At 54.1% G+C, this 12,077-nt stretch overlaps 2 protein-coding genes across 2 annotated transcripts; one reads left to right on the top strand and one right to left on the bottom strand.

The window, feature by feature from the left end:
- Nucleotides 1–1,931: 1,931 nt before the first annotated feature.
- PG985_015949 (uncharacterized protein) lies at nt 1,932–3,521 on the top strand (the record flags this gene model as incomplete). The annotated part of the gene is made up of 1 exon (XM_066835715.1): nt 1,932–3,521. One exon carries the CDS (start codon nt 1,932–1,934, stop codon nt 3,519–3,521), a length of 1,590 nt encoding a protein of 529 aa, XP_066676918.1.
- Nucleotides 3,522–4,951: 1,430 nt separating this feature from the next.
- PG985_015948 (Pumilio-like protein 2) lies at nt 4,952–7,880 on the bottom strand (the record flags this gene model as incomplete). Its single annotated transcript, XM_066835714.1, has 5 exons — nt 4,952–5,334; nt 5,390–5,945; nt 5,999–6,277; nt 6,326–7,792; nt 7,869–7,880. 5 exons carry the CDS (start codon nt 7,878–7,880, stop codon nt 4,952–4,954), a joined length of 2,697 nt encoding a protein of 898 aa, XP_066676917.1.
- Between the last annotated feature and the right edge of the window lie 4,197 nt (nt 7,881–12,077).

Here is a 12,077-nt window from a genome sequence, read left to right as displayed (position 1 = left end):
AGTATCTTGGCGTGACAAGAGATCAGTATATTTGTCCTATGATACGGATGTAGGCATCGCATGATGATAGCCAGCACCCGGGTATGACTTGTTCAATATTAAGAGTACATACGGTTCTCCTTGGACCTGGTCGAGCTGAGACCTCGCATTCTGTAGGGCGTGTTGGCTGCTGAGGTGATGCACGCATGCGGAGCCCGCCAAGACCAAGCAGATAACCTCCCCCAAGAAGCTGGCAGTGAAACAGCGACATTCGGGCGCTAATGTTTCCGGCCATCTCTCTTCAACATTACCATCTTGGAAGACAAAAGGTACTTGCATAACTGGGAAATGACGGCTTACCTTGATACTAGCAAGTAGTAGGTTTGGGAGACAAGCCTGGTAAAAGCTTTGTGACTTGTGGTTGGCTGCTGGGGAATGCCAATGTCCTTTGAGAACGAGCGCCCCGAAATCATCTTAGAGGTGACCCCCAACCGCCATTGCGTCATCGGCCCCTGCGGCGGAAGCCCTCGAGGGAAAGCTGCAGGACAAACTCTCTTTGTTCGGGGTTTTATGCTTTGAACAACAAAGCTTACCATCGTCGTCCGTACAGAAGCATAGGGGCACGTTTTCGTGTTGATTTGCAGAGCACGCGCGTTGCATGGCCCCCGGTCATAATCTTCCGTGGTTGTTGACCACCACCACCACCATTTCCAACACACCACACCTGAGTCTCCAATGCAGGCATCTTGCCCGTGCCTGACATGGCCTAGCCGCTGTATCCCCCCTCAGCGTGACATCCCCCACCGGACACCTGGGACGTCGAGATGGAGGGGTGCACCGGAGTCAGCTGACGGGTTCTAGCCTCCGGCCATCTCTGGCCGACGAGCGAGGCTAGTAGAGACAGGCAATCAATCTTCCATATATATGGATTCATTGCCCCGCTAGTAAGCGAAGATGGGACATGGAAGATATTGGAATCTCTCTCTGGTCCTTGTTTCTTGTTTTTAGTGCGTAGATTGGCCTCGTGCTTTCGCCAGTCGGCCTCGATCTCGCCCTGCGCCTCGTCCGTCTACACGGGGGTATGGAGCCGATGGCGAGGACCCTTTATTTAGCCAGTGGAGCTGGGCTAACGGGCGCATGCACGATGTCTGGAGCTACAAGCAGGAACATGGTGAACATCTCGCGAAACCACACTCCGTTGACACCTCTAACCCGCGATAATGAACACCATGTAGGAAGTATAACAACGCAAGGATATAAAATTAGAATATATTTGTCTTTGAAGAGGACAATCTCGGTTCAGAGGCTTCCCTTATCTACAACAGCAATATTCCGATCAGATTAAACGATCGATGCCAAGGCAAGATGTCTGGCGATCTCCCAACTACCGAATACCATGGTAATAGCCACGTAGGAATGGAAAGATGGGAAACGACAATGGGAAAAGAAAAACCCGATCCATACCCTCGCTTTCGTCGTATGTTTTGCATCGCTTTTTGGGGTAGATGCGAAGTGTGATTGCAATTGACCCGCAGCAACAATTGAATGAGAGTGAGTTGAGGATGACGGGGCGTGTGTAATTTGAAGGTCAGGTATTTTGCGAGCAGTGACTGCCGTTGGAGACAATCGATGCGCTTTTGGTCGTTCCTGCCTATGTACTCAGTATCATAGATGCCAAATATGATGATCCAGTAGCGAATATTCGTTTTTGAGGCTCATGCAGGTGGTGAAGCGGGTTCTCGAGGGATAAACGAGTCGATCACGTCCAGTCCAGTCTGTTTGGATTGCAGAACGATCCAAACGTGCATCCCAAACTCCAACCACCTGCCTTTTTGAGTATATCACAGGCACCTTGCATGCACATCAACACGATTGCTATTCAGAACGGCACTTTATATTCTTCAAGTCTTACCCGCCCACCTCGGTTTATCTATTCGTAAACAGAGTACACCATGCTGCCGCGTCGACTCCTCACCCGAGGAGGCCAATGCCGCCCCCAGCTCGCCGCCGCCAACAAACCCTCGCGTGCGACTCATGGGATCCGGCTCAACTCATCTTCTTCTCCCGGGGGCGGTGGCGGTCCGAGCTTTAGAAGTGCTCGAAACGCCTCTACGGTCATCGGTGCACTGGTCGGCGCGGGCTCCTACTGGGCGTACACCGAATTGACGGGTGGTGCTTCCAAGCCGCCATCAGCTGCTGCTGCCGCCGCGCGCGCGCGTGCTATCCCCAATCTCGACGAGCAAGGCCAGGGATGGCGCGGCGACGAGGTCAAGTACGCGCCCGCCCCGTCGTCGGAGGACGTGACCGCGATGCTCAACGAGGGGGCCTCCTCGTACTCCGGCGGCGGCACCGCCGGGAATGTAACCAGCTACGACGTCGCCCAGCTAGCCAGCAACAGCCCCATCGAGGACGCCTACGTGCACGGCCGCTTCTCGAGCCCCTTCAAGGGCAGTGGTGGCGCTGGAGCAGGAGAGGAGGAAGACTGGATGGCCTGGGCCGTCTTCGACGGCCACTGCGGCTGGCAGACGTCAAACCTGCTGACCAAGCAGCTGATGCCCTTCGTGCAGCAGTCGCTGCGCGAAATCATCGGCAAGGGCAAGCCGAACCCGACCGACGCGGACATCCAGCAGGCCCTGCAGACTGCCTTCACCCGCCTGGACGACCAGCTCGTCGCGAGCGCCCAGCGGACCATCGAGGACCCCCACACCTCCTTCCCCGACAAGATCCGGCGGCTCGAGCCGGCGTTTGCGGGCTCCTGCGCCCTGCTGGCGCTCTACAACCCAGCCACCAAGTCGCTGCACGTCGCGTCCACGGGCGACTGCCGCGCCGTCGTGGGCAGCAGCAGCAAGGACGCGGCGAACAACAACAACAAGACGTGGACGACGATATTCGAAACAGTCGACCAGACGGGCGCCAACGAAGACGAAAAAGCCCGGCTCCGGGCCAAATTCCCCGACGAGCCCGACATGCTGGCCGGCGGCCGCATCTGGGGCATGCAGCCGGCCCGCACCTTTGGCGACGGCGGCTGGAAGTGGGATAAGGACCTGCGCGCGCGCCTTAGACGGGAATACAACGCCACCGCCCTGCCCTCGTCGGTCCGGTACAGCGGCTACAAGACGGGGCCCTACCTGACGGCGCTACCCGTGGTGTCGACAATCAAGCTGCCCGACGCGCCCAGCTTTTTGATCCTGGCGACCGACGGGCTCTGGGACACCATGTCGAGCGAGGAGGCGGTCGATCTGGTGGGGCGCTGGAGCGAGCGGAAGAGACTCTTCTCCAAGGGCCAGCTTCCTCCTTCTTCTTCTTCGACTGCTTCAGCAACGACGGCAGCGCCCACGGTATTCGGCGACATCGCCTGCCGCTACGACGCCGACTTCAGCACCTTCCAGGACCCCAACGCCGCCGTCCACCTGATGCGCAACGGCCTCGGCGGCGCCCGCGACGAGCTCGTCCGCGGCGCCCTCGCCTTCACCAGCCCGGCCGCCCGGTACATCCGGGACGACATGACGGTGCAGGTCGTCTTCTTCGGGGGCCACCAATAGGATGGGGAGAGCGAGGAGGTCAGCCGCCGCCGCCGCCGCCCGGTGGGTCAAGGCACCACCTGGTGAAGAAAGCAGTGTATGACTCTTGGGATACGACGAGGAAGGCGTATATGAGAACATGAAGAGAAAAAAAAATTCCCCAAAACTTGAGAAGTATTCTAGCAGAGAGAAGAGTCGAAGAAGACTACGTGTATCGTGTACTCTAGCCATGCGATCGGTTGCGTATTGGTAGGTAGTGTAAGATGGCTAGCTTGTGATCGATTACCCTCACCATGCCGAGACTTCAGATTCTCGCTTATCACTAGCAGCAACAAGTGAGCATACTTGTTTAAATGGGTTTATTAGATGTGTTAGTACGCATATCCAACCAACCTATGTATCCATGTACGTGAAGTTTGACGGGTAGTTCTTCGCTGATCAAAAGGGACAACTACATCAACCGTGAACGAGACGTCGCCCCCATAGCAAAAGATGCAGTCACCCATTCACTGTCACGAATCCATTAAAACCATTTGACCCGTTTGAAGCAAGAAGGTGCACACTAGACATTGGCCGTCTCTCTCTCTCTCTCTCTATTTGTCTGTCTCTAAAATGCCAGCCGCCAGCCCGAGGATGGAAACAACTCCCAGAGGACCCTCTTCTCTTGGTGGCTTGTCTTCTTCTGCAAGAAAGCACTCTCTACGCTCCTTTCTTGGTGGTTCGCCGTTATGTGTTTGGCTGGTGCACCCTCCCCCACGATAAATGACAAGACATAACATGAACGCCGTAAACCCAATACCCCAAAACCGGGCCCCAAACAGTATATGCGCCTGTGTTCCTTTTTTGTCCATTCCGAAACCCTTTGCCGTATTTGCGCATGGTCATGTTTTCCGCGACTCTTTGTGTCCAAGTGAAATCCCAGCAAAATACACGCGAGAAAAATAAGTCAAGTACAATAACCCCATTCGCGCCTTGTGCCCAGATGAATTTCCTTCGCCATGCCCCTCCCTGAGACCGCCCCTCTACGAGACGTCAAGCTCGAAATGGAAAGTCCCGTCGTTAACGAGCCGTAAATGTATGTGACGTAGCGGACATGGCGCAATGTCCAGGCAGTATGTGAAGATGTGTAAATACCCTTGTGTAAAGAACAGACCGTATGAACCGAAAATTAGCCATTATGTGCCAGGGTGTAGAACGAAAGCCTCTTTTGTTTCTTGTCGTCGCATCTGCAGATGCAACACTGAAAATGAGAGACGCTGGTTATCACGAAATCAAATTCTTGGGAAGGTCAGACCAGATGTACTCGCATCCAATCTGCGCAAAGAAAAAGGCACCATCATAGGTTTGACAAGGTCAGTCACCTTTCCCAAAAAACCAAGGCATCGCTTGCTCTCTCCTTGGTCTGCTGTCCATGATATGGAAATCGACCATGGACAGCAGGGGCCGGTAGCCTATCGCTCAGCTTCATCTACTTGGACAACGAGCTGAGGTTGACCGTCGGCTGCTGCGATCTTGGCCCTGGAATGGTCGTGGACGACCTCTTCCTCCGCACTGGAATTGGTGCTAGGCGGGCTGCTGCTGTCAGGGCTGTTATGCTCTGTTGTGAGACCCGGCGTTGGGGAAGTTGAGTTGACATCAAGTTGTAAGCCGGGTGAGTCGGGCTGAGCCATGTCTGTCCGGGAGGAAGGGTCAGTCTCGTCGGGGTTGTTAATCAGGCCCTCAACGGCAGTGACCTGGCGACTAGGGGCGTTCTTCTTTGCGGAGTCCACTTCAGGGGTTAGATGGGTGACGAAAGAGGCGCGGTCCTCGCCCTTCAAGGTCTTCAGCATTTTTTCTAGAGTAGTTTGTTAGTTGACAGCCTGTATCAAATTCCCAAAGCGTGTACTCACGAATGACATAGTTGCCAAACTGATCTCTCATCATCGCCTGCAATGGGCTGGTGCCGTCAGAAGAAGGAGTCGTAAGCTTGATCCGAATGGCCTTTCGATCCTCGAGTGTGCCGTACTCGATACACTTTTCGACCACATTTGATGCGAACTTGTGTTTGGAAAGGCCGATCAGCTCGTCTACGACGAGACGAATGATCCTGCATCTATCCTCAGTGGATCCCTGGACGACGATGTGCTGGGCAACATAGTTGCCGAACTGGTCGGAGATGAGTTGAGGGATGCACGAGTGAACCTCGTCCATGAGTTCTCTCTTCTCTGTTTCCGTGCCCTGCTCAAGCATGCGCTGGATCACCCTGCATCCGTAGTTGTGGGCAGCCAGAGAATGGACATGGCCGCGGAAAGCGTTCATCATGAACGGTACGCACATCCGCGGGACCATGGAAATGATCTTCTGAACCACGTGGTTGCCGTTTTGGTCCTTAACGATACGCATGATATCGGGCTTCAGCTCCTCAACAATCTCTTCTTGTTGCTCAACTAGTACATGTTCCAATGCCTATGACATGTTAGTATGGTCTCGACATTAACGACGACAGGAAAATAGCTCACCTTTTGAACGACGCGGCAAGCGTACATTTGCGTCGACAACTCGGCGACTTTGCCCTTCATTTTGCCGGCAATGATCTTCTTCTGCACCTGGTTGCCATGCTCAAAGAACTTCTGGATGACGTAGTTACCAAAGACATCTTTCATCAGCTGAAGCGCGTTGGCTTCAATTTCCCGGAAAACCTGGTCCTTTTCGTCGCTGTTCGCTGTCTGAAGCTTTTCCTGGATGAAACGTGACCCATGCTGATCTCCGCTGAATTCAACAATGCACTCATAAATGTCCTGGTACACACAATTAGCCCCATGCCTACTATCAATAACGCTTTAAACCAAACTTGCCTTGAGCTCATATCGCTTGCTCGACTTGTTGTTGGCCCTAAACTCCTCCAGTGTTTGACTGCGGACACCTCTTCCCGGATCTGTATCTCTGCTTGGCCGTACTGATGCGTTCATACCGGGCAGGTATGTGTTCATCGGCATGCCGTACGCCGGCATCGACATCGGGTTTCGGTAGCCTGCGTTCTGGCCGAATATGTCGTAGTGGGTGGGCTGAGGGCCATACTGTGATGTGACATTTGGGCTGTAATACTGGTTGGTGGGGTAGAACTGCTGGTTTTGAGCTACATATTGCGAAGAGCCTTGAGGACGATCGAGGTCCTGCCCGAGAACCGAATTCCGAGACGAACCGGGTCTGCTCAAGTATGCATCCGATCGGGGGTTCGGGCCAGGGGCAAAGCGGGGGCTGTTGAAGCCGGTCCGGTGTACGCTTGCGGGAGAGTTGCGGTCCACCGAGCCCCTTTTGGAACCATAGTATGCTCCGGGAACCTGGTCAGCAAAGCTGTCTTGTTGGTAGCCAGGTCCGAAAGGGCGCACAGTATTCTCGTACTCTTGGGACCAAGGTTGGGATCCGGGGTTCATGGGCAAACCGGGATTGCCGTAACCGTGGGCGTCGGCCTCGTAAGGATCCTCCAGAGACAAGCTGTTCTTGAACAAAGTAGCCATATCCTGGTCGGCGCCGCCGCGACCTCGTTGGGAAACGCCATTCAACGGGAACGATACCGATTGGTGCGTCATGGTAGGCCGGTTCGAGTTCAAGGCCGCATTGTTGGCGATCGATGCATCAAAAGAATACTGCGGTACTGCCCCTGGCGCTTGTTGGCCGAGGTCCGATGACCGCGAGTTTAGTATCCCACCACTTTCACGACCTAAGCGCGGGTTCGCAAACCCCTGATCCTGAGACCCACGATAGAATGGAGCAGCAGACTGGTCGAACGAGTATTTCGTCTGCGGCGGGAATTGCATATTGTCCAGATCACCCCCGAACATAGGGGAATTGTTGAATGGTACCGACGAAGGGTTCAGTCTTGTCTGCGACTTCGACAAGCCCGAGAGCGAGTTTCCATTTTGACCAACAACAGAGCGCGGCCCAAAGTATTGAGAGTCCACCATGGTGTCTCGTGATATGCTTGGAGAGGTATTCCCCGAAGCTGCATCTTGGTTATTCCAGAAGCCGCCACGCGGCCCGCTGCTGGGCACCCGGGGTTCGGCCTCGGACTGGTGGTTAAGCTGAGCGGATCCCGAAGGTGCTGTGGGTGAGACTTCATCCATGTTACCTCGAGGCCCAGTTGCGTCCCTTTGCGTAGGGAATGCGCTTCCGAATTTGTTCGCCCATATACTGTCAGAGCGCCACGTCGTGTCCGTGAAAGGCTTCCCTGGGCCTTGAGACATCTTGTCTGTAGTCTGCGGTTTGGCGCCTACACTGCCAAATGTGTTATAACGACTAGGAGCCTGGAACGACTGTGATTTGTCAGGCACTGATCGGAAAAGGTAGGAGGTAATCTCCAGCCAAGGGGTATGAATAAGGGGTACTTACAGCAGTCGCCATGATGTTAGGTCCCTCCAAACAAAAATATTCACGCTGGTATGTACAGCTATCCTCCAAGGCTGGCCTGGATGTTGTCGCCACAAATGACTTGAATGTTCGTATCGTCGGGGGTTCTCTATGTATGCACAGCGAGCGCTGCCTTGGGTAAAGCGAATATATACAGAGGAGCTGTGCGACGGGCTTTGTGCAAGGTCTTTCGGTCTGCAGGAGGCAGTGATGTACGTTAGCATGTGTCAGCCCAAGGCAAACAGGAGGAAGCTATCTTGGGGGAGGGACTCTTGGCCAGGCTGGCAAGCAGGTTTGATGGGCATAGGCAAGAAAGCAGGCCGTTTCATTGTCTTCGGTAGGCGCACTAGGGCTCAAGATTTGCTTTTGCTTGAAAACAATACAATGGGCAAGCCACTGCGGGCGACTCAGACCAGTGGAGGCGAATAACGTACCAAGCTTCAACACTGTTGTATACCCAGGTTGTCGGCTCACAAGAGGCTGCAGCACAAGTATGCAGCGAATGAAATAACACTTTTGTGGGGAGCCTGATGTCCTGTCGGCCGGTGTTTTCTCTCGGAAAGATGCAATCAGTGCCAGACGCCACGATTGCTGTCTGCTCGATGAGGTTCGGTGCGGTGCGATGCGATGCGATGCGTTCGGTGCAGATAAGGCCTTCGTAGTCGGGCGTCAGTAAGCAGCGGTGTAGGGCAGTGTGCCGTGCGACGAGTTGTGGTATTCTAGCGAGCGAAGCTGCTGCGCGTTCTACTGGCTGCCGGATGCAAAGGTCGGGTAGCGGCTAGAGGAATTGTGGTTGGTATGCAGTCGAGTCGGGCGGCGGAACAGCAGCAGCGACAAACGCAAAAGCAGGCTTGGGTAGAGCGCAGGCAGTAGCAATGTTGTGTGGGACTCGCAGAAAGCGAGCGTGAATGTGCAAAGAGGAAGAGGATACATACAAGAGCAACAACAAGGACAAACAGTGCCAGTGTAGCGTGTTGGGGGAAAACGAAGGAAGAATGGCCAAAGGAATATGTACGAGTGCCGGGCGAATGACGAAAGACGGATAAGGCAGAAGGATGAAAGAAGGGAAAGCGGGCAAGATGACGAAGGGTATCTAACAAACGACGTTTGCGGGTCGAACTGCTCAGCTCTCACTAGACTTCTGGCAGATTCGTGTGTTGAAGGGAGATGGTGCAAGTGTAGCGCAATGCAGCAAATGTAGCATCCATGTGCGTGTACGGAGTCGAGGGGACTGACTTGACTGGAGCCAGAGAGCGAGAGTCGTCCAAAAAAAAGTAAAGTATACCTGGGGTACCTACCTTTATTTTTGACTCTCCAGTGGTTTATTTTTCGACCCCTTCCTCTTTCCGGCCTGTTGGTTCGGCCTGCGTCGCCTCCAAACTCGCCTGACTTGCCTAGAGTGGTTCTCTTGGTCTGATGTTGCAACTCTCGGCGCTCAGCGAAATGATGGTAGTAGTAGCAGATCCAAAGTCCACGACACACGACACAACGAACGGACTGCGCAAGCTGTAGCATGCCATGTACATATGTCAGTAGGGGGTCCAGCAGGCAGGCCACTGAGCGGGTAGTCTTTTGAGACCGGGGTGGAAGAGACCCGAACTGGGGGCGGAAAGGGCCTGACTAGAAAAGAGGAGCACGAGACTGACCTGGACTTGCTTGGCTGGTTTGGGGAGGATAGTACGGAGTACTGCCCCAGCACAACCAACAAACAACAGACCGACTACCTTTTGCGATCTTTCTTCTCACGCACGCAATACTGCTGCAAGCACTCTCCGGGCGTTGGTTCGCTTGTTGTTGGCTCCGTTCGCCTTTTTGCCGCGATTGGGTTGGGACTGGATTGGGTGACCGGACTAACTAAACAGAGTTGAAGTGACGGGTTAGGCTAGGTCCCAGGGATGGACGATAGCCTTGTGGAGCGCTTGGGGTAGTAAGATGTCGTGAATTAGGTTCAGTAGACAAGCAAGACAACCGCATCCACCACAAGGATACTGTGTCTTTTCTCCTGCGTGGAAACTCCGAGCTCGACAGCGTGTGTTCCTGCAGTCGAGATGCGTGTGAATGGGAAGGAGAAGCAGCAGGGAGCCGCCTGTCAGCTGAAGTCTTGCGTCTAAGGCTCAACCTAAGTCTGAGATGGTAGTAAGTCGAGAACAGACGCCGAGTTCTGATGCCAGACTTTTTTAGTAGCAAGCCTAATTCTCCGCCCCGCTACGAGTATGGGCTGTTAATAGATGGGATTATGCTGCAGCGAGGGAGGCTTCTCAGGGCTCTGGGGCTCAGGCTCTGGGCTCTGGGCTCTGGGCTCTGGGCTCTCTAACAAGCAAATCGACCGGGGCCCGGATTTGGGGGTGTTTGGGGGTACCTAAGAAAGGTAGTCTAAGTGGCCCAAACAAGAGACCTGATATGTGGATCGTTTGAGACAGCAATTAGATCCGTATGGCTGTCTCCTGGATGATGCTGCTGACGCATACAATAGAGCAGACGGCCGATCTTTCTCGTCTGAGCAACCAGGTAGTCCCTCGCTCCAATCAAACAGGCCTGGCTGGTCAAAGGTGATCGAACAATCCACAAGAAATTATTCCGCGAGAACTGCAGTTCGTCTCTATGTCGAGTAGGCAAAGAGGAACCAGAAGACGAAGACGGCCTGTACAGTGGGGATCAATCGCGGCAAGGGCAGGGCAGGAAAGGAAATCGACTTTTAGTGGTTGCGTAAATGTCCCGTCGAGTAGCGTACCAAGTTCCGCAAGCTGGGCGTTGTGTGGTGTATCTCTCGGTACATGTAAGAGCTTAACCTAGTTGCAGCCCCAAGTTTCTCCAGGTGCTGGGCGCGTCAGGGGTCCTCCTAAGACTGGAGTTCCAATCGTCGCAGTGAACTGACTTGAGTGCTTGTGAAGCAAGATCCCGTCTGTGCGTTTCTTGGAGGAGTCGACGACTAGTGCTGGCTGCCTTCCAGACTTGTGGCTTTCTGTGGCGTTCGGTCCCGGGCGAGTCGGTGATGCTCGAAAAGAAGGAAATCGTCCGGTATTCTGCTCCTTTGGTAAGCTGAACCACACGAGGATTCAGTATAACTTCCGTGCCGTGGTATATGCCGGTCTGCTATGTTCTGCTTGCGGTCACGACTATCGTTAGACAGGCAACAAGGGAGATATATGTAGGTATGTATGGCTTTGGATGTGGGTTTCTGGTAAGGCGGTTGGGTGACACGGAAGATAGCGTGCAATACACCCCGATGCATACGGCTCGGCTCACTCGCTCGCTCGCTCGCCGCTTTTGTTCAGAAATGCGCAGGAAGCGAAATATGTGCCCAGAGTTGGTCCCTAGGTAATGACTCCCATCGAGGACGGACTGTATGGTTGCAGAGGGCAGGGTAAGGCTTGCTGAACGCGGGTTATCAGGCAAGTTGAGGGAGGGGCGGTGTTGCCTGATCGATCAGCGCTTGACCGCGCTGTTTATATTTGGATTGCAGGTGCAGGTGCAGGTGCAGGACCAACGGGATGGGCAGTGCATGCCACTCACCAAAATCGGCCGTTTCACTGATAGAGATCGAACTGCCCTGCTCGGTATCCCTTTGAAGACACCAACTGACAATGTATGGGGGCTGCCGACTCTTCCCACTGTTTCTATAAATGATTCTGGTTGGGTTTGCGATCGCTGGACGGATATCGGGCCCCTAGTAGGTAGGGTGTGTGTGGGGTCTGGGGGTCTGAAGCTGTATAGATGGACCGGTCTCGTTTTTGGTGGGGCTGTGCGCGGCTGCCAACGAGATCCTTCCGGTTGGATAGGTATTAGGTAACTTCTGCTGCTTGCAGTGTAGGGCTATGGTAGATAGAGTATGAACGAGTCGTGGTATAGTCACAGGAAGCCAAAATTAAGGATGGGGTGAGGCTGTACAAGGTGCAATCGTAGGAATTGAGTTAACGGCGAGCAAAGTTGAATATATTCTCTCGAAAGGTCGACTTGGCATCTCCCTTCTGGCAAAGGGCAAGGCAATGTCGTACCCACATTGACAAGAAGGAAATTCTGAGGGGGGAGGGAGAAGGCGAAGGCTTGATACTAGTAGTTTGACATGTTCGATGCCGATGGCACTAGTCTAGGCTGTTGCAGTCTGGTTGTGGTGGTACAGGGGAGATGGGCGGCATCACAGAGCAGATCACTGTGCAAGCACCCCTTGAATGTCTCTCACTCCGGCCTGTT

Source organism: Apiospora marii (genome assembly GCF_038362585.1).
Source record: "Apiospora marii strain CBS 49790 chromosome Unknown utg000013l_segment0_segment0, whole genome shotgun sequence".
Classification (NCBI taxonomy): Eukaryota; Fungi; Ascomycota; class Sordariomycetes; order Amphisphaeriales; family Apiosporaceae; genus Apiospora; species Apiospora marii.
The sequence above is the reverse complement of the archived record's forward strand: the minus strand, read 5'-3'. Positions and strand labels throughout refer to the sequence as shown.